This window comes from Rousettus aegyptiacus, unplaced genomic scaffold (assembly GCF_014176215.1).
Source record: "Rousettus aegyptiacus isolate mRouAeg1 unplaced genomic scaffold, mRouAeg1.p scaffold_m13_p_2, whole genome shotgun sequence".
NCBI classification, from domain to species: domain Eukaryota; kingdom Metazoa; phylum Chordata; class Mammalia; order Chiroptera; family Pteropodidae; genus Rousettus; species Rousettus aegyptiacus.
In genome coordinates this window covers 21,579,106-21,601,694 of record NW_023416295.1, presented here as the reverse complement: position 1 = coordinate 21,601,694, position 22,589 = coordinate 21,579,106, and the positions used below count along the sequence as shown (strand labels likewise).

General features: G+C 36.5%; 1 protein-coding gene across 1 annotated transcript in view; it reads left to right on the top strand.

The window, feature by feature from the left end:
• The first annotated feature begins 370 nt into the window (after positions 1 to 370).
• Positions 371 to 22,589, top strand: part of PTH2R (parathyroid hormone 2 receptor) — a 65,643-nt gene continuing 43,424 nt past the window's right edge. Inside the window, exons 1-4 of the mRNA XM_016135019.2 lie at positions 371 to 579; positions 13,202 to 13,304; positions 19,785 to 19,895; positions 20,008 to 20,129. Of these exons, the coding sequence (XP_015990505.2) occupies positions 505 to 579; positions 13,202 to 13,304; positions 19,785 to 19,895; positions 20,008 to 20,129 (411 nt within the window). The 5' untranslated portion in view covers positions 371 to 504. The remainder of the gene's footprint in view (positions 580 to 13,201; positions 13,305 to 19,784; positions 19,896 to 20,007; positions 20,130 to 22,589) is intronic.

Below are 22,589 nucleotides of genomic sequence, written 5' to 3'. Positions count from 1 at the left end.
GGGGTGGCGGTCGGCACGTGTCTGGACAGTAGGGAACTTTTGGACCACTCCCCGAAGACCAAGGGCGCCCCTAGAGACAAACTCGAACAGACTGGAGGGAAGCAAAGACTGTGCAAGTCGGGAGTGGCGACAGCAGAGATCTGGTTCCGTTGCCCTCGGGTCCCCTGGGCTTCAGGACGCAGTGACTCCGAGAAAAGCGCGAGTGCCTCCCTGCTGCTCCTGCAGGGGTCGCGGGGGCCGTGAGTCAAGGCCGGGACGCGAGCAGTTCTCCCCTGAAAACCAGACCAAGCGGGGAGACGCTGTGCATCAGGACCCGCATCCGAGGCGCGCGGGCATCGCCAGCCCGGCTCCGGACATCCCCAGCCGGGTGGCCCCAGGCTCGGTCGCCCCAGCTGCGCCGCGCTTCCCGCCACAAGTTTGCCCCGCGCTCACCAAGTTGCGAGTGCGGAGATTCTCCCGGGCGGGGAAGAGCGTCCCCTGCTTCTCGCTACAGCCTGTCGTGGCATGGCCGGGGCGAGGGTGTCGCCTCACGCCTGGGGGTGGCTGCTGTTTGGCAGCTGCCTCCTCGTCGGAGCCCAGGTAAGAGCCCGAGCCCCACGGCACCTGCTTCCCCGAACCTCCAGCAGGACACGGCATGAGGGAGGCCGAGATGAGACCAAGGCGTGTGGACGCTTCGCTAACACATCCACGCACTAACACACACACACACACACGTGCACCTGGCAGGGTTTGACAGACATTTAGTGGAGCTGCAAAGATGTGCTTTAGGTAAGCGATGTCCTGGGCAGGCACTATTCAGATCAGCATCTTCGCGTCTGCAAAGTAAGGCGATATTTAGAAGCAACGAGGTTCTGGATTAGGAGGGTGAGGCTGGGAGGGGAAGGGACTTAACTCTTCCATTCTTAGATTCCTTGGTCCTCATTCAATTAATCTAAATTTTTTGTCTACTGGCAATTTACCTTCACGTATGAGAACTTAAACTTCTAGGATAGATTGTGACCACTGTCTGAAAGAATAACCGACTCGCATCGATATCACCAAAGCAAGGAGACTAGATAGAACGAAAAATCGTGTGAAATAAAGCTCTGTTGTTAACGTTAAGAATAAGTGGCAGTTGTCATTTTGTACTGCTAATGTCGTTTAGAGATTTTCTGAGAGGTCTTTCACAATTGAGCTTCTCAAATGTGTAGGTCACAATTCATCCACACATTTTTTGAGGGTGTAAAATAAAGCGTAGAGTTTGTACACATCTCTTCGGATGAGCTAGAAAGAGATGTGTTGGTGGGTGTAATTCAGTTTTAAGAGCTCTGAGAATTTAGACTGAATCAACGTTATTTCTCCCTTATATTCGGCAGAGGGCGCACCTTGACCGTCGAATGAAGTTCGAATTTTTTTTTTTTTAAGTTCTTTCATCGTGAGAAAATTAGGCATTGATTTATGTACTGATACTATTTAAACTTAATACTATGTCCTTGGCTTTCACGTGACCAATTTAAATTTCAATTATTCTAAAAGTGCGATAGTTTTTTTAATCACAGAACGACGGAAATGGTCTGCTAAACACTGGGCTTTACCTAACACAATCAGGATGTTTCATGAAAGCTTGTTCTGTTTTAAACAAATCGAACAGTACGTATGTTATAATTGACTAAAAGGTTAGCAATGGGGCTTAAGAGTAGGGTATGCTCAAACTTAAAAATATTTTACCAGCATGAAGGAATATGACCGGATGGGATGAAACTCAAAAGAATTTGGTGACAGTTACAGAACTCTGGTGATCTCTAATGTAATTCTCGTATTTCTATCTCATAAGATATTTGATTAATATGCTTGAAAACACTGAACCCCTGTTTGATGGGCAAATTAACCATTTATTTTACTCAATGTTCTAGATTACTTTTTCTAAGGAAATGGAAAGATATTGATTAGTGTAACAACAAAAAATCACCATGGGATTATAAATATTTCCTTTACTTTTAGCTTTCAATAAAACAATCAGGTCATCGAACATTATTTTCTACAATTTTAAACCAACGTATTATTGACATTTTAGGCCATATAATTCTTTGTTGTGGGGTTGTCTTATACATTGTAGGATATTGAGCGACATCCCTGTCTTCTTTCCACTAGATGCCATTGGCACCCTTCCCCCCACCATTGCCCTTGCCACCCCTGCCCTGTTGTAACAACCAAAAATGTCTACAGATATGGCCAAATGTTTCTTGGGAGGCAATATTGCCTCTGGCTGAGACTCATTGCTTTAAAATGACTTCTATTTATGTTTATAGATTAAGAATGGTAAGAAATAACAGTTTATAATAATATATTGCATTTTTGACACTTTAAACAAAATCTGAAAGTTAAATTGATTTACATTGAACACTGACACCTTCTCTGATCTTCAGTTTCTTCATCTTCATTGCCAGCTAATATATATATATATATATTTAAAATTTTTTAAAATATTGATAGAACAAAGAGAACACATCCAAGCAGAATCAGCTTGCATAGAATAATTGTAAATATTTGATAAACATTAACTCACTTCACAAAATAGATACTATAGACTAGTACTCATCAACTGTTTTAAAGACCCCTGTGGTGGCAAAGATGCTGCCTTTGCCTCGATGCACAGTTCAAAACTCATTCATTCATGCATTATTTCAGAGCACAGCAATACATTTCCTAAAGCCAGATTATCACATGGTAATGAAGACCACTGTATAAATCGGTGTAGTTTTTTCTTTACTGTGTCAGTGGGTCCTTCTGGAAATAGACACTGAGATGGAATCAGGGGTGCAGAAGGTTTATTGGGGGTAATGCTGTGAAAGATAAAAGGATGAGGGAACAGAACTGGATAGGGAGAGCCTCAGACCAGGATGCAAATCTGACAAAATCTCGGCGCACCCCATGGAGAGCTCTGGGCATCAGAGGAGTCATATATGGTGATAAAGTGGCTGGGTCCTTGTATTCCCACTGTGCTCAGTCATTGGCTGTTGGTTGTTTATAAACTCATAGACTTGGCTGCAAATCTGAGACAGATGCTTGAAAGCACTGCAGCTGGAGGCTGTCAGCCAATTGTCCTCCTTACAGACAAATGGCTGGTTCTTTCTCAGAGGACTTTCTCAGTGGTGGACCTCCATGGCTGCCTCCTTTACAAAATTATCGAGGAACAACACTGATTTTGCTGGCCTTGCGAGTAGGCAGACCCCATGTGATTTAGTCACCTCCAGGCTCCATGGCTGCAAGAGCTTGTGGCTCTCAGACAATGTGTGTGTGTGCGGGAGGAACTGAGAACCAATCCATCACCACAACTTGAAAAAATTCTCAGAAGCTCATGACATACTGAGTGGAAGTACATAAGTTTCGTAGAGTGCCGTGTGTGAACAGATACCAATGGGCAGGTTTTGTTTTCTAGTTATTACGCATTTTTGCTTACGTGCAATCCCAACACTGGCACAAACATTCTGGTGTGGGGGGGGGGGGTAGGAGCACTAGCCCAGGCACCCAGAAAGCTGCGTTCAAATTCTTCCTCTGATAACACGCAACCTGCTGGGGTAGGACACGTCATCTCTTTACTCTGCAGTGTGGAGGATGAGCTCTTACTGACTTTCCAGTGTGAAGATTTAGAGTGTATTGGAAAATCCAAAATCTCTTACTGGGTAGGAAAAAAATAATCAGCAATGACATTTATTTACTTACCATGTGCCAAATACTGCACTAAGCATTTTAATCTATTATTATCTCATTTAATTACCATAGTAACTTTATGAGATAGGCACTGTAATTGTTCACACTTAATTTATTGAATTTATTTTTAAACCTTTTTAAATTAAAAATTGGGGCAATATTAATAAAATCAAGTAAGTTTCAAGCGTATATAATTCAATAGTATGTCATATATATATTGTATTGCGCATTCACCACCAAAGTTAGATTTCCTTCCATCACTTGTTTATCCTTTATAAATGAGAAAATGGGGCCAAGAGATGTTAGATAATATTCTTAGGTCACACAAGCTAACGAGTAGAGTAGCCATGATTCACATTCTGGCTTCTACTCTGGAACCCACCCCTCAGATCAAGACCCTCATTATGAAAAGCAGTTGGGTACTGCTCAGCTAAATTATGTATACACACACCCTCTGTCTCAGCAGTACCCGCCCCTGGATATACATAGTCCAAGGAGTTTCTCACAGAAGTCCGTAATGGTTATGGCCATAATTCTGTGGTGTTAGACAGTTGTGGCAATCCGGATGTTCATAATGGGGTATTATGCAGTAATAAAAAGCAATAGATTTCATGTACCTAATGAAGCATAAATGAGATCTTTAAAATAGGATAAGATATGGCATAGAAATGAGACATGTGATTTAATACCATTTACATCCATTAAATACATACCTATAAAACAGCAACACTTACTGACATATTCAGATAAAAGATATATGTACCTATATACTTCACATAAATGGTTGCACATAGGAAGGTAGAGAAGTAGGAGCGGGGTATAGAGATAAAAGGGGATAGAGTAATAAAATAAGTAAAACTACATTCTGTATCTCAGTCACTTGTGTTAATTGGAAATTACGGTGACAATAGATGGAATTACCAACAAGCCATTATTGGTAGATTTAAGAATGAGACATACTGAGGACAGAGGTCACGTCCCCAAGATGGTAAGCTAGAGGACTACCCTTAGCAAAAGCAAATTGAAACTTGACTGATGGTTATTTCTGTATTGTGTTTATTCCCACAAGCACTGTCGTAGCCATAGGTCCAGTGGTTGGTTTGTTCTTTCCCATTGACAGCCAGGACTGTTTCCATTTGTCTTCTAGTTTTGGGCGATGGGCTTCTCAGTGCTGCACTAATTGTGGGTAGTTCCCTCAGCCCTAGGAGCCCAGAAGCAGCAAGAAAAATGAGAGCCAGATGTGGCTCTCTCTTGGTAATGTAGAGAGTGGGTCTCATTTCTGCAGAAGTTCCTCAATTCTTTGTGAAGAAAAATAGAGCATTTTAAACTAACACTCATACATTCCGTTTAATTTCCTATCTTGAGCTTCAGTTGTTTTGTCATCTGTTAGAATCCGTCTCCTTTCTTTCCCCTCTGTTAGTTTTTGCCTTTTCTCTGTTTCTCTTTAAATCGTTTAATGGCAATGTGACTTTAGGAAGCTCATTTCACCTCTTTGAGCCTCCATTTCCTCCATTCTGAAATAAGGGCAATAATGGCATTTGTCTCACAGAACATGGGAGTGTTGAATTTAAAAATACCCAAACAGACAAAAGCCTTAAGGTGTTTGATAATGAAAATATCAGCATCCTGCTCCTTCTATTAGCCAATTAGTAAAGGACTTTTTAATAGAATGGTTATTAGATTTAGATTGAGATTATTTCTAAATATGATTGGGAACCGCTGAAAACTTTTAAATGGTGTGTGTGTGTGTGTGTGTGTGTGTGTGTGCGCGCGCGCGCGTGTGTGTGTGTGTGAATTCTGCAAGGCTATTCTGTCCGCCTACAACAATTTTCCTTCTATTCCTTACAGTTTCTCCTTCAGGGCCTAATTGGACATTTTATTCATAGTACTAGTAGATGTTTTAATTTCATATTTGTTAATATTTGTACTTGATTAAAATCTCTCTCCCCCTGCTTGAAGAAGCGGTTCTGAAGATAGAGCAAACTAATTAGCAGGCAGTTGCAGCTGTCTTGATAGTCACCGGTGTGTCCTTGTAGAAGTGGAGATGCAGGGAGGCAGATGGAATCAGGAGGTAGAAGATACATTTAACTAAAGGAAGAATATTTGGGGCAGGTATGATGAGTTAAATTTTTGGATCAGCTAAGTCTGAGCAGCCTCTGAAATATTTAGTAGAAGATTGGATATTGGATTCTGGAGCTTGAGAAAAGCTCTGGGTTTAGCACCATCATTTCACAGGGAGTACCTGAAATCACACATGTGACTAATATTCTCAGTGAGAGTATAATGGCACTGAAAGGGCTGGCTAACGTGTTTGAAGAAGAGCATGCAGATGGTTTTCAATAAGATTACCTCCGGATTATAAATTCACAGGGGAAAGGGGCTAATAAGCAATTTGGAACCCTCCGTGAGGATTAGCATGGTGCCTTTGGGTGGTAGGTTCTCCATAAATGTTTGAATAAGCTAATTTGCATTTCTTTCATTCCAAGAAAATTCATCCTTGTTGATCTCTCTGGGAACTCAAAGTCTGTAGTCATTTACTCCAGTTTTAATTTTAAACAGGTCGTCCTATTCTGAAGGGCAGAGGTGGCTGCCCTGGGTACAAAGAATGCAGCGGAACCTGCATCTGGTTGCGAAGGTGGAGGGAAGAGCAGAGCTGGTAAAGCTCGCCTCGGGGAGGGCTCGGCGGTTCCAGAGCTCTCTCATCTGAGTCACTGGCAAGCAGGCCAAGTGCTGAGTTTGGTGATTATTCCATTGGCTCATGGAATTTTATAGACTCTCAAAGAAAGTAAATCACAGCTTTCTGGAGAGGGAGAGAACTATATAAGATGGTTAAGATTATACACTGTGTTATTAGAACTGAATTTGGAATCTGTTTCTTCCTCTTTGGCTGTTGCTTAACGTCTCAAAAACTCAGTTTCTTCATTTACAAAACGGGGGGTGATCTAATGCCAAATTCATTGTGTTGGTGTATGGATTACATGAAAACCTCAGGAGAAGCGTTTAATGTAATGCCTGTCACAGAGTTAGCCATCATTGTCATCATCGTCATCGTCATCATTATCGTTATCATAATTTCTATTACATTTTCTAATTAGTTATGGCTGGTATAGAGAACCTCTATTATTTTTATTGACTGATTTATACCTACCAAGTTTGTTCCTGAACAGTAGCAATTTTCTCCAATATCTATCTCTGTTATTTCTTTTTATCTTTTACCTTATTGTATTGCATCAGCTATAACTCCAAGTATAACATCGAGTGGTAGTAATTATTGCAGGCATCTCATCTCGTTATTACTTCAATCGAACTGCTTCTAAAGATTTATCAACAAATATGATATTTGCTCTGGGTTTTTAATAAATGTAACATCATTACTAATTTTGTTAAGTTGTTAAATGTAAGGCTAGCACAGAAATTTTGAATGAGACCATGTTTGATTTTTGTTTTAAAGTCATAAATGATAAGTTATTTCTTTTTTTCTTTCTTTTTTAAATGTCTAGGTGGTCTCCCATCCAAGTAATAACCAGACCCAAACCTGCTTAGTTTCTGAGATTAGACAAGATCGGGCATGTTCAGGGTGGCATGGCTGTAGACTGATAGGTTACTTGTTTTTAACATGTCTTATTAGCTGTATTGAGCTCTTGCCACAGATACTGGGCTACTTGAGGGCAAGAACTGATTCTTAATCATTTTTCTACAGTGTTATGGTACCTAGTAGATGCTCATTAAATATTGGTTAAATGCTTGCATGATCAAAGTTAGAAGGGCTACTAATATTGCTCCTCAAATTAGCAAATAAAGGAAATATGCTTGTTAGTAATAACATACTAATTGATAAGAAATTAAAATAGCTAGCAGACAAACAAAAATGTTTAATACTAGTTGGCCAAATATTGTGTGACAAGATTTATAGGTGTTAACGAAAAGCTCCTAAAGGTAAACTTCTGCTTCTCCTTTATGAAACCATTTATGGCAAATTGCAAACTGGATGAAATTTCCTAAATGCAAATAACTTATTTTCATTTTCTACTTACACAATCAGATTAGCTCTGTTTTCTATGAGAAAAGGTTTTCCAGTTATTTTTTAAAATACATCTTTTTCTGAGAGCAAAGACTGGTTTAACAATGATTTAAACCAATTTTGTGGGCATGAGATATGTCTAAGCTCGCATATTATTCTGCCTACACCACAGGGGACCTGCCTTCAGAAAAGCACTCATCCACATAACGAGTGCCAAAGTGGAACTTCTCTTTTCAACATATATTCTGGCATCTTATTTTCTAGATGACTAAAGTCCGTAAAACATAACATACAGAAGCTCTTGGTAGTCGTATAAGCAAAACTTAAGTGCATTTTTCATGTTGATTAATTGAACTTAGAGATGTCTAAAAACTGAAAGGAACCTTGAGTTGATATGTTGGGTTTCCTTTAGCATCAGAAATGCATTTTAAAATCAATCTGAAAGATATAGCAGACTTTTATTTCCCACCCAATTGCTAACATATTAGTAATGGCATTTTGTTTGTGAGTCTGTTGCATTTATTCACCACTCATGATGAATGTGTACTGGGTGCCTGAGAGCCATATTGCACCTTCTGACCTACCCAAAGGCCAAATCCATGGCTTGGATTTCTTTTGTATGTCTTCTGCCGTAGTGTTTATAGGTCATGTCTTCCCCATGGTAGGTCTCGACAAATACTTGTAGAATAAGTATGCTCAACACTCCTTGCTGCTAAACCAGAACAAACAGTGTAGAATGAGTAGAAGGCTTTTCTGTGAACAAAGGAGATACCCTCCAATTAATTAAATTAAATTAAAAATCTTCTTCCCTAGATCTTTTCATTTTCAATTCAACGAAATTGCATTGGGCTACTATGTATTTTATGTTTATTATGCAGGTTCTTAAAGTGATTAAGACAAGATCCTACCCTCCAAGAAGCTTCCACTCTAGGGGAGACAGATTGCCAAGCATGCACAGATGAATTCTTTGCCTCTGTTCTTGACTTCTGTCTCCCCGCCTACAATATCTATTCATTTTCTTTCTTTCTGATACATCTAGTTTGTTTTTCACTTCCACATTTGTGCAGTGTAGGTGGTAGATATTCAAATGGAAATGGAAAAGGCCTGCCTGATCTTTGCCCAAGGTTTCTCATGTTTAGCATTTTTTTTTTCTTTTTGCTTCAGTAAATTTATTTTGGTCAAATATATTTAGAAGGTGATACAAGTATAGACTTGGTGACAGCAGCAGTAACACCAGTTAACATTTATACAGTGTTCACTATATAAAACAATTAAGCACTCTATGCATTCCTTTCATTAATTCTCACAACTACCTTATGAAGGTGATGAGCATTTTTATGGCCTCTCCAACATCCATTCCATTCCTCACCAATTCCGTAGCAAACAAAGACAAATGGTAGAGCAAGGATTGACTAAAAAAAAAAAAAAAAAAAAAATGCAAATCCCCAAACCCCTGCCCTGATGAATTTTTACGTTCACTCATTCTCCGGAAGCCTGCTCTACCTGAGGATTCAGATCTAAGAAATCTCACCTTGTCACTGCTCAGTGGCGGTAACAGTTTAGGTTCCCCAACCAGCTCCTGTTGATACCCAAGGTGAGGAGCTCCTGCTTCCTGACTGGCGGGGGCGTGGTCTCTCCACTGTCTTCCCTGACACCACGGTGGTGGGGTGGGGTGGGTGGGGGGAGGCGGGGGGCGCCGTGGAGGGACATGCAGGGACTCCTTGTTATTATCAGGCCGGTGTGGAAGTCCGGAATGCCCACCTGGTCTCCACTGACACTCAGGGTCGGGGGACCCCGACGGGCCTCCTTACAGACCAGTATGGGTGGAAGTCCCAGCTCGTCGCTTCGCTCTGAAAGCACTCTGGGCAGGGCGTAGGGATATCTCCTTACAGCCTGGGGAGGGTGGAAGTCTGGGCCCCACCTGGCCTTTGTTGGTGTGGATCCGGGCGGGACTGTCGTTTTTTTCTGTGGTGCTTGGGCTGAGCTGTTATTGTCTAAAAGTTTTGTCTTGTCAGGATGCCCCTTTCCTTTCTTTGCTGTAGAGAGCAGCGTTTTCTTGAGACTTTTTTTCTTTTTTGGTTAGCAGCTGTTGTTTCAGAGTTGTCAGCTTCTACAAATGCAGGTTGGGAATATATGAGACAAAAAGAAAACCCAGAGGATTTCCCAGTGTACTATTCTTCAGGATCTGAGGTCCCTAGGTGTTCCGCTTTCTGCTCTTCACTTTTCAGAATCATCTTATGTTCATTTTATATATAATGCCCAGCGTTTGTAGTTGTACTTATTGGAAGGAATAGAGGAAAGTACATCTACTTTATCATGCCAGAAGGAGAACTTCCAGAATGCTTATTTTTAAACACATGTAATTTATAGATTCATAATTACTTTAAATGAAATAAATGTGAATATCGTAATTATGAGGATTCACATATTCTGACATTAACAGTGCCTATAACGACAATTTTGTGTACTTTCAAAAAAGGTACATATGATTAAATTAGGGCTTCTTTTAGCTATCAAATATGTGACAGATTGAAATTCAGCATTTTATTTCAAATTATAAATGATCACTTGCACAGGAAAAATTACTAACATCTATTTTTCTAAATGTATCACTTTGTTTTGGATGCAACTATTATTTTTGGAGTAACATTGAATAGTGGACATTGAATATGAAACACTGAAGTAGATATTGACTATGAAAAGTGCTCTTCCGTTTTAAGCAAACTATGACTTTAATGTCTATGGTGCAAAGCATTCGGATCTGTAACAAGGGAGGAAAAGAAAGCAACATAAAGATGTTAAGTATTTTCTCACTGTTACCTGAAATGACTAAAGGTCAATTTAACAGAATATGAATTAACACATCCTCATCGAACTTGCTCCTAGGTTAAACTGGCTACTTTTTAAAGAACACAATATCTTTAGAAGCTATAGTTTATATAATGCTTATGTTCCTGAAAGGCTATCTACAAGGTCCACATATGCACAGAATAAAACAAAAATGTATTCAACTAAAAATGGTACGAGTGATTTTAAATGTTCATATTTGATATAGAAGTCAAATTTCTCTTAATCAAATTTATAGTTCTGCAACTTGGTCATGATTTACCCAGCGTTTTCTATGACTTAAGTCAAAGAAAGTAACTACTGAGCTGAAAAAAAAGCCAGGGTGGGGGTGGGGTGGGGCGGGGGAAGACCCATCTGAATGGTGCCTGACTTTCTGAAGAATGAATGGGAAAGAAGTCAGTTTTCCTTTTAAATGACTCATCTGTTTTCATTTCATTCTCCCTTTATGTGGAATTTTATGGCTCAATTTAGCGTGGCTACTTATAACTGTGAATCTGCATTGTGCTAACCTTATAGTTAAATTTCGTTGTGTGTGCCAACCCCCAAAATTAGATTTTGATTATTCTCTTTTCATGAAAAAAAATTATTAAAATGAATACAAGCGTTGAGCTATGAATATTTTCCAGCAATCTCCAAAACTACATACATGTTTATTTATTAATCTACTTTTTACATTATAAATATATTAGAAAATAATAAACTCATAATATTCAGGAATAAGATTTTTTAATACTAAAACTAGTTCTTATGATAAATACATTTTTTAGGTTCTTCATTTTAGTTTAACTTGCCAGTCTATCATTTTCTGTGTCATTTAAAATCATAATTATCAATAATCTCTAAGTATACTGCGTATGGATAATGATTTTGATTTGTAATGTTCGGTTCATAATATCTTATTGCACAATATAAAAAAGGCTTTCCCCCCACTTTCCTTAAATAATAGTTCTAGAGAATAAGTGTATTTGCAGCCTGAAATTAAAGATTTAGGATTTGCAAAGGATTGTATTATAGGGAGTTTGTTACTTAGATGGACTGATAAATTATATCATGTCATTTGATTTAAAAATCTCTCAATCCCTAACTGAAAGCAGAAATGCAAAACTCTGAACCCTGTTATTGTTAATAAATCTACAGAACACAAAATACCCAGTATTCTCTTTCTAGAAAATAGATGATCATTTGCGGAAAATTGTGATTTAAAAAACTATATTTACAATTTTTTTGATACTTCTCTTTAAGGGGTAGAGATTAATTTCTCTCCCCTTGAATGAGAGTTGGTGATTTGTTTTTAATAGAAAGAATATGATGGGACTGATCATGAGTGACATCTGAGACTAGATCGTAAAAGGCATGATGGCTTCCTCTTTTCTTCCTTTCTGGAATCGTTCACTCTGTGGGAAGCCACTCAAGCGAAGACACTCAAGCAAAGGTAAAGAGAGAACCATGTGGTGAGGAACGGAGGCTTCCTCCCATCAGCCGCTGAGGAACTAAGACCCCCTGTGAGTGGGCCGTCTTGGAAGTGGATCATCTAGTCTCAGTCAAGTCCTCAGATGACAGTATCTATGGCTGAAGTCTTGACTACAGTTTCATAGGAGACGCTGAGCCAGAACCACCCATCTATCTTGGCCTCTCCCAAACTATGAGATAATTAAGATTTGTTGTTTTAAGCTACAGAGTTTCGGGTTGATTTGCTACACAGCCATTGATGACAAATATAGATTTTTTCCTCCTTAAAATTATTTTCCTCTGAAGTAATTTTTGGTAGCAAATTGTATCATGTTAGATGGAAGCACAACTTCGTTGTTGAATATTTTTGAAATTTAGTGGTTTAAAGAGATGTGTATGGATACCAAGTTAACAGAGGTGGATTTGGGTGGCTCTGTATGTGTCAACGTGGCTTTGTTAAACTATATTTCCTGGAATTCCCTTTAAGTTTCTGGTTAGGGTGAGCCACAAGAAACAATTTTTAATGCGCATTGGAGGGCAGAAGTGAAGTAGCAGCCATTTAGTTTTTACACTCACATGGTCAAGGCAGGCACTTTTGCATCTCACACACATTATCGCTTATCTGCTGGCTCAATTCTTTAGAGGGGGGGAGCAGCCAGGCCTGCAACTGCTCTACCTTTCCCCGAGTCCTCCTTTAACTTCTTATTCCTGGGCCAACTGCATGTTAAGGTCTATGATGAACCTCCAATGTTTAGTGATTTGCCCATGGTTCCATGGTAAATTTTCAATAGAGCTAAATTTAATCTTCTAGACTGTTCTCTTTCTATATGTGCCATAACTGACATATTGCAAGAGAATTAATAAAATATTGGGTCTCCATACATTCTAGGAAATTTTCAAACTTTATAATCTTTTTCTAATTATACCTAATATAATTACCTAGTTGTATTAAATTTTTTTAAGTGTATGGTTGTATGAAATTTTTTTCTTTAGGTAAATAAGGTAAAAGTAAGATTAAATCTTTTACATGGATGGATTTTGAATTTTGATTTGGATACAGGATTATTTCAGATCACTTGATATCAAAACTTAAATTTTCAATTGTATTAGTAAAATAATGAAAGTGTGTATCATGGCTTTAAAAAAAGATTATGAGAATGTTTTTCACTGTTTACATTTTGTTCATTTGTACAGCTGGATTCTGATGGCACCATTACTATAGAAGAGCAGATTGTCCTGGTGCTGAAAGCTAAAATACAGTGTGAACTCAACATCACAGCTGAGCTCCAGGAAGGAGGTAAAGATGCTAAGAAAACTGTGTCCTCCTTGTGCCTTTGCCCCAGTCCTCACAAAGACTGCAGATTTCCCTCCTTACTTAGCAGTAGGGGGAGCCTGGTCAGTCATTCCATGTGGTAGTGCATGTAGAGAATGAGGGTCTCTTTAACCCACTAACTTTTCCCTACTTATGGAAGGAATGACTTGCTTGATTTGTGAGTTTGGGAATAACAACTGTGCATATCAGTCTCTTTATCTGGTCTGTCTTTGGGATTTGTCTGCCTGCAATCTGTCCTTGTTCATGCAATAACCTTGGAAGGGCAGGTGCTGTCCTTGTGGATATTGCCTGCAATTTACAGTAGTATATAAAAATCAGAGGGGCAAACAAGCAAGCCCATTGATATGTATCTAGGCCATGTTCTCCAAAGAACTTTTTTCTTAAGGTGATTATTTGATCTCCATCTGCCTGACTCCTTATGTAATTTCTCAAATAGTTCTAAAGTCAACTGGGAAGGGAAGTACTATATACCAAGCTCCCTAAATTCCCAGCAATCTGAATGCAGCAGATAATGTCCTTAAAGCTATGCCCCATAGTAAAATATGTAGTTTGATATCTGCTTCATTCTAGTCTCCAAATATTAAAAAAGTTTTGTGATTGATTTCTCGATTATTAGCACAGAATATAATCTGTATGATATGGTTTTAAAAAATGTATTGAGACTTAATGGCTTATGTAATGGATATTTTTGATAATGTTCCATGTGGTCTTCAAAGGAATTTGTATTCTCCATCTGAGTACATAGTTTTACAGTGCCCACCCAATTAAGCTTATTGGTTATATGGTTCATGTATTCATAAAAATAATGATTTCCCATCTGCTTGACCTATTCTTATCTGAGGTTATACTTTAAAATCTCCCACTATGGATGGCAAATATTTTGCTTCACGTATTTTGAAAACATGTTATTTGCATATACAAGTTTAGAAATGCTACATTTCTTGGTAAATTAAACCTTTTTATCAGCATGAAGCAGCCCTCTTTATCTTTAGTATACTTTTGATTTAAACATTAAATAATAATTATTACATTAAAGATAACAATATTTTAAAAACAACATTAGATTTTTTTTCTCTTGGTAGGTATTTGCCGTGCATATTTTTTCCTCATCCTTTAAAAAAGTGTTTAATTGTGGTAAAGCACACATAACATTAAATTTACCATCTCAAACATTTTTAAATGTACAAGTCTAGTATTATTGCATATTCACATTGTTGTGCAATCAGTTACCGTAAATTTTTCATCTTACAAAATTGACACACTATATCCGTTAAATAGCTCCTTTTTTACATCTTTCAGTAAACATGTCTATATACTTATGTTTGCGAGTCTCTTATAAACAAGGCAAATGTGGACTTTTTCTTGTTATTCATTCTGATAATTTTAATCTAATAACTGAAGAATTTATCCCAATTACATTAATTTTAATTACTAACATATAGTATTTGCATTTAATTCTACTATTTTATTTGGGTTTTCTTTTCGCCAGCTCTTCCTGTGTGTCCCTTCCACTCCCCACGCCCACCTTCTTTCAGCTTATTTTTTAATCGATTGCTGTTTTTCTTTATTTCAACTTTTCACCCCTTATTAGTATGAAACTATATATAATATTTAATTTCTTCAGTGATTAATTTAGGGAAGCCCCAAATTCACTGCTTGCTGACCCTATGGAATAGAATTGCTGGTCTCAGATTTATTTTTTTAATTTACAGCCAACTAAGCCGTGTTTTAAGAAATAAAACGTTTGTATTAATTCAGCATTTGTAGGTGTCTTGTCCTAGGAAGCAGTTTTCTGAATGGCCAAATAGTGTCAAAAAGGGGAATCACGTATTCTATCTCTAAAGAACACTGAAGAAGCAGCATCACCATGAAGGAATTTATTTATAAGGATTATTATCTATGAAGGTTAAAGGTACTATTTTCTCTGAAGTCTCATGAAATTTTAAGCTGGAAGATATCTCAGAGATTACTTCGTCCAACATTATTATCTTCAGTGTTTCTGTAACAGCTTGACAGATACATTATGTGCCCACAGTGTGTTATAAACACTGGGAGAAATAAATCAGATTCTATCCCTGCCCCACATAGACGATGATGTAGTAAGGGAGACTGATACCTTCCGGTAGGGTGTTATTAACAACAGAATCACTGAAAAAGCATCTTAATTCATTGGAGAGGGATTGGCGAGGCTTCCTGGAGGAATAATCATCTCACCTTAAAATTAAAGGATAGAATTAGATATGTAGAGGAGGAAGTAAAACATTCCTGGCAGAAGGAATAGGATGGGTAAAGGGCGAGCAAGTAGGAATCGATCATACACCACAAGACTTACACATAAAATGAGTAAATGATTTGGATGTAAACTTATGTAACGTCCAAAATTTGTGAAGGTGTGAATCATGTGAAACATGTAGATGAATAAATATTAAAAGAGAAAAGACACTTTCTTTGCGGTCTTTCTCTGTACAAATAAGGTAAGATTAAATCTGGTCAAACTTTGCTCTGTATTTCAATGAAAAATGCCTTAATTATATGTAAATTGACTCAAATTTTCTTCACTTTCTGTATAAAAAAGTGGAATCACAGTTTGAAATCACTAGCCAATTTAGGAAATTTTCATTTAAAAAATTTTTGAAAATCAAGAGATGCTTATCAAAATATTTAGAAGTGAGCTCTTACCCTATCTGCAATTTACTTTATAATACCACAGCAAAAAAAAATAAATTAGATGAAATAAATATGGCAAAATATTAACAAGTGTCAATTCTAGATGATGGATGCATGATATTCTATTTTGTTTATGAAAAACATTTTAAAATAAAAATTAAAAATTTTCTTCACATCTGTGAAAGAAAGAAAAGGAAATATAAATGCAAATACCCAGTTGTAAAGCTATTCATGGATTTAAAAATAAAAATCAAAAAAGTATTGATTTTGATGCTACTTTACAGATGTATCATTGCATTGTATTGTGGGTAACTGTAGAACTGAAATGAGACTAAGTTAGGTCCTTCAAATTTTTGATTGTTCTGTGTAAATATCATGGTTTGACAAGCCCCACTAATAATTAGTTTGACCTGGCACATACAAAAGATTACAGGGGACGTGATTAATAATGTTAATTTATAATGGCATATTGATGAGTCACCAGGCAATTAAATAGTTTCTTGCTAAATCATTAAAGTATTTACTCACTTAGGAGGTGGAATGATGATCAAAGAATAGATGTTAATTTAGATTTCTGTATTATCTGTGAGGTCATGGCTTTCCCAATCTTTTCAACCTTTTGTGAATATATATCATTTTCATTGTCAAAGAGCCACCAGAGAGATGAACATGATCTATAGAAATATTATTTTGGGGGAATATTGGTTTTCTGAAATTTTAGGGGTATGTCTATGTGTATATACGTGGGGGGTGGTATCATGTAGGGTACTACAAAATTGTCCCTTTCAGAGAATCAGGAAATATCATCAGATTTTCTCCATAGAAATTTAAAGACTACATAATTATAGAATAAAAACCAAAAAGAAAAAAGAAAAAAAGAAAGAAAAAGAAAAAGAAAAAAGGAAGAAGAAACTCCAAAAACAAAAATAAAAAAATAAAGATTATGTACTTATAGACTAAATAAGTGGTCATTGGATTTTAGACATATGAAGACCTCATTTCATCATGTGACTAACTCTTGCCTGAATATCTCACATTGCATTGTAGCATGAATTTTAGAGAGACAGCTAGTTACAAGAACACAAGACTATGTGTTCAGGTCCAATTTATGTAGATTACACAATAGATAGGTGGTAAAGGATTGGACAGTCCAGATAAATAAGAATGCCTGACTTGTTCAAGACAAAATGAAAGGATGGGAAACCATACAGAATACTGTCAAGATAGAGAAGAGTGTCTGGGGCAAATTTGTTGGGAGAGATTGATTCATTACACTCAGTTTAAACCAGAAGGAAAACAAACAAGAAGCAGGTAATGGTGGAGATAAGCGGGTGGAGCTGTGCACCTCCAGAAGCTGGAGCCCGTGCGATGAGTTCCTGGCTTGCTTGTGATAAGTAAAGCCCAGGCTTTTATTATGTGAACAAAGTGAGGCTGTTTCCAAGAAAATCAGTGTGGGCGAAGGAAGGCATTTTCTTTTTCTTATTGCTTCAGCAATCCACAGAACAAATCATGTATTTGTTTCCAGGTGATATCAAGAAGTTAATTTCAACTCTGTGTGGAGTAATGGGCAAAGAGTTAAGGTGGACTTAACTATATGTATTTACCGTGGATTATCACCTGAGTCAGCCTTTTTTGGTATTTATTAGATCACAAATTTACTTCTGTGCTACTTGTGCTCTTAAAAAAAGAAAAAAAGAAAAAAGAGGTTAACTTCAGGGTTATGCCGAATTCTTTTCTATAGAGGTCAGTGTTTGTGTGAGGTTCTATTATGCTGACTTTTCGAAACTGAACAGATAACTTGACATCATGAACATTAGTGAGAACAAAAATCCTTGGCTACAGTTAGTGTAATTGGTAACTAAAAAACTGAGGGAACTCTAATGGATGATATTTGTGGTAATGGTGTCCACACGTGAACATATGTTGTGATGCCTGTATATGTTATGTTACATGACAAAGGGGCATAGCAGATGGAATTAAGGTTACGGGCCTTAAAATAGGGTGATTATCCTGGATTATCTGGATGGGCCTAATATAATCACATGGGCCCTTAAAGGTGGCCAAGAAAGGCAGAAGAGTCACAGAAAAGGAGTGCGGAGGGGACGGACTTGAAATATGAGAAAGATTCAATCTGCTTTGCTGACTTTGAAAATGGAGGAAGGAGGCCATGGGCCAAGGAATGTGAGTCGCTTCTAGAAGTTGGGAATAGCCCTCAGCTGACACCCAGCAAGGAAACAGGGCCATAATTCTACAACTAGCTGCAAGGAACTGAATTCTAACAATTGGAAAGAGCAACGACACAGAGTGTCCCTCAGAACCTCCAGAAAGACATGCAGGCCAGCCAAGATCTTGATTTTGGCTTCGTGTGTCTATAAGCAGAGATACAGCTATGTGTACTGGACTTGTGATTTACAGAAATAGTGAGGTAATAAATTTGGATTACTTGAAACCACTAAATTTGTGGTAATTTGTTATGGTAGCAATAGAAAATAAAAACAGCATTCATTAAAAGTAGTCTCTTTTTGGGAAGTCGGAGTATGACATGGCCGATATGCTCTTCTCTTGGAAGTTAAATACAAAAGTAATAAAAGGATCCTGGAAGAACACAGAGTGTTGACACTGACTGAATGTTTGTTAAACTCCTGACAATGTTCAGGTGGCTAATGCATGAAACGAAACAGACATAATTCCCAACTCTCGGGATCCATAAGCCTTGGGATTTAAGAAAACAATAATAACACAATATTGGAAGGTGACGAGTGAGTGCTCAGGTGAAAAATATAGCAGGAAAGGGCATAGGAAGTGTTTTGGGCTGTAATTTTAAATAAGGAAAGTTTACTCAGAAGTTGATGTTTGAGGTAAGGGAATAAGCCTTGAGGCTATCCGGGGGAATGACATTACATTCAAGCAAGAGCAAGGAGGACCTCGGCAGCAGTTGAAGTTGGGAGAAAGGGTAGTGGAGAGGGCAGATCCCATTGGGCCTTCAGATATTGTGACTTCGTTTTTGCTCAGAGTGGGATGGGAAGACTTTGGAAGAGTTGGGGCTATTGTGTGAAGAATAAATGGAAGGCGAGGGAACATGGAGTCAAGGAGACCAGATGGAGGCTATTGCAGTAAATGAGGCTGGAGAGGAAATGGCTTGGACCATTATGGTGGCAATGGAGGTTTTGAGAAATGACAAAATTCTGAATGCATTTTGAGGAGAGTAGAGCTTATGGGAATTTTGTTTGAGATGAGAATTAGATTCAAAGAAATCACTAAAATTGTCGGTAAAAAAGAAAACTCAAACATTGGAGCTTACCTGTGAAGCTCAGTCTGTTTCATATGACATATATTTAACAGCAGTTAAAAAATCTAGGGTAAAAAATGTAGCTACAACTATGATAGTTGGTAGAATTTTACTACAGAAATTGTTCACAATGAATTTCAATGTTTCTTTGTTTTAAAATAAATTTTATTTGAGGCAAACTGATAATGTACCGAAAGCAAGATTTCAAATGCTCTGACAGTGTTTCTTATGTATTAATTGCTATAATTGATACATATTGGAATTATTAAAATATTTTTAATTTACGCAAGTCAAATATTCCTATCAATGAGCCTTTGATGAGGCCAGGTGGGTGAATTTTGGGACATGTGTATTCTATTTTTCAAACTATCAAGTTGTTTTACATTTTGCTATATGCAGTGACCCAAATTTTTGTGTTTTGAATGAATTTACTCTGTAGTTCCAAGAACATTTTTGTTTATTTGCTTTTTAATATTTTTCTTTCTTAGAGGGAAATTGTTTTCCAGAATGGGATGGACTCATTTGTTGGCCCAGAGGAACAGTGGGGAAAATATCAGCCGTCCCATGCCCTCATTATATTTATGATTTCAATCATAAAGGTACTGAATTTTTCTGAAATGATTAATTTGGAACAGAAATTTACTTTTTTTTTTTTTTAATGGACTCCAAGACACCCGAGCAATCTCACTGTTTTTCTTCATGTCTTTATAGGAGTTGCTTTCCGACACTGTAACCCCAATGGAACATGGGATTTTATGCACAGTTTAAATAAAACATGGGCTAATTATTCAGACTGCCTCCGCTTTCTGCAGCCAGATATCAACTTAGGAAAGGTAATGGTAATTTTGTATTTGCGAACCCCTAAGGGAAAGCAGAATAATGATTTTATGCAATTTTTGATTGTCAACCATTATAAATTAAAACCTTTTATTCTATGACACAAAGATGATAAAAGATAAAAAAGCAAGTTGGAATCTTTTCAGATACCTGGTTAAGGAAAGCTCTAGGAAAATACCATTCTGGTATTTTCTTTGGGTTAGGGTTACCTGGCTGAGATATATACTTATAAATATAAGTCTCTGTGTGTATTATGTCACATTCTGTTTACATTAAATTATATTATGCTGTATTATGTATAAAAATTTAAATAGGTAATCAGCATCATGATTTACAATTTCTTTTGATTACCTATAAATGGCTACATGTCATCTCACTCTATATCCTAGAAGAAGCTTTGCATTTTAGAAATGTATTTTCCATCTTTTAAGTTTTACCAGGAGGAAGTTTCATTAGTATGTGAAATATTAGAGTTGCAGAATTAAGGAGGAACAAGGGGCATTCTATACATATATTTTGTCTTTTAGCACAATACCTTAATTTTATACATGTGATTCAACCCAGAACCAGATATTAAGTGTTGGTTAGAGTGACACATCTCACTAACGACAGGGTCGAAAACAGAGCTCTGATCACAAATTCCTCATCAGTGCTGTTTTTAGGGTAGTAATCATATGTAAACTTTCAAAACTTCTAGATAGTTACTTTTAAGTTATATGCGTTACTTTAAAAATCATGCTTAAATTCCTATCATTCAGATCTTACGAGTAAACTACATGATGATATATGCATATGATGCTAGGAGTGAACATGATAAATTGATGTATAAATGATTTTGGTTAGGAGTCTGAGAACAGTTCTCATACATGAACTCTCCCAACATTAGACATTTTTCTTTATGCTGGTTTTTTAGGGGGATGGGGGAAAGGGAGAGATGGTGAATTGAAAATTTCTTCGATTTTTGCATTAATAGTCAGAACTTCCTTTCTTAGCTTTTTTTCTTTCTAACACAAAGCACTACCACTTAAATGAGTTCTTTAGTAATTTGCTGAAAGACTTTCAGTTTGTATTTCACCATTGACAAACTTCTTAGATAAAATTTGTCAATGTGAGGAGATTGCCATATACTTTACAGTAGATTTAAAGCAAACAATGACTTAATATAAAATGATTCAAATTTATTTTAATTTCATTGACATAAATATTCACAATATTTAATGTACTCTGTGATGAATTTGTGCATTAAATATGACAAATGAAAGTCTTTTACAGGTTTTAAATGAACTTTAAATTAAATCATGGTTTTATGTATTCTGAACTCTAATTTTATAACCATTCTTTGTGATTACTATGTATTCTAAGAATCAAGATAGCTAAGGATGGTAATATGCCCAAGATATATATATTATTTCATATAAAAATGATTTAAGAGTTAACTGAAAAATTTGAAGAATTTTGTTAACGTAAATAATTGTATCTTTTTAATTAAAAATATAAAGAATGTTTCTATTGGTTATGACTCTTAAGAAATAATTTGAAAAGACTTAAGAAAAATAAGTACACTCTAATATAAGAAAACTGGATATCTCCTGACATTTTGATATTCTGTAGGGAAAGGTATTATTACTTATTCATGAGATATTAATTATTAATAGTATAAAGAGAGCTATTGTATAAGAAACAAAATGTAAAAAACAAAAAAGTATACACTTAGAATAAATAGGACATCTTTGGAGGGAAAATAAAACTTTTTAAATAATTATTGTTCTTTTATTTAAATAATTTCCATATCACTGCCTTGACAAAATGAGATAATTATATATAATAAAAAGAAAGAAAATAACTCTTATGATAGATCACAATATTATTAAATTCTTTAGCGTATGACATTTAAAACAGTAGTATATTATATAAATTACCATATAATATACCTCATGTCTAAAGGTTATATGCATTTCTAGGAAGCAATTTAACAATATATATTAAGGAATTTCTAAGGGTCAAATCCTTTGATTTTATAATCTTCTCAGATTCAAGTATAAGGATTTGGAGTGGGGGGAACTAAATGGAAAAAAAGTTCATTGAACCATCAATAATTATTCTGAATATTCTGAAGAATTAAAATTTCCAAAGATAAACTAGTTAAGTAAGCTTAAATACATATTTTTTGTAATGAGATGTGGCCTTGGGAAATTCTTTTTTATACAGCTAACTGAAAAAAAAATCGGATAATAAATGTGTATAAATTAGAGATGAAGATGCTCAAAACAATCAGAAATTATGCAATAAAATAGAATGAAGAGAAATACATGAGATACTAACTGTTTCTTTTTGGTTGATGAGAATTCAGGAGTTTTTTTCTCTTCTATTTGTGTTTTACGCATTATCCAGATATATTCTATGAAAAATTTTAGCATTTTATGAACAGAAAATAATATGTAGTAAATGTTTAAAAA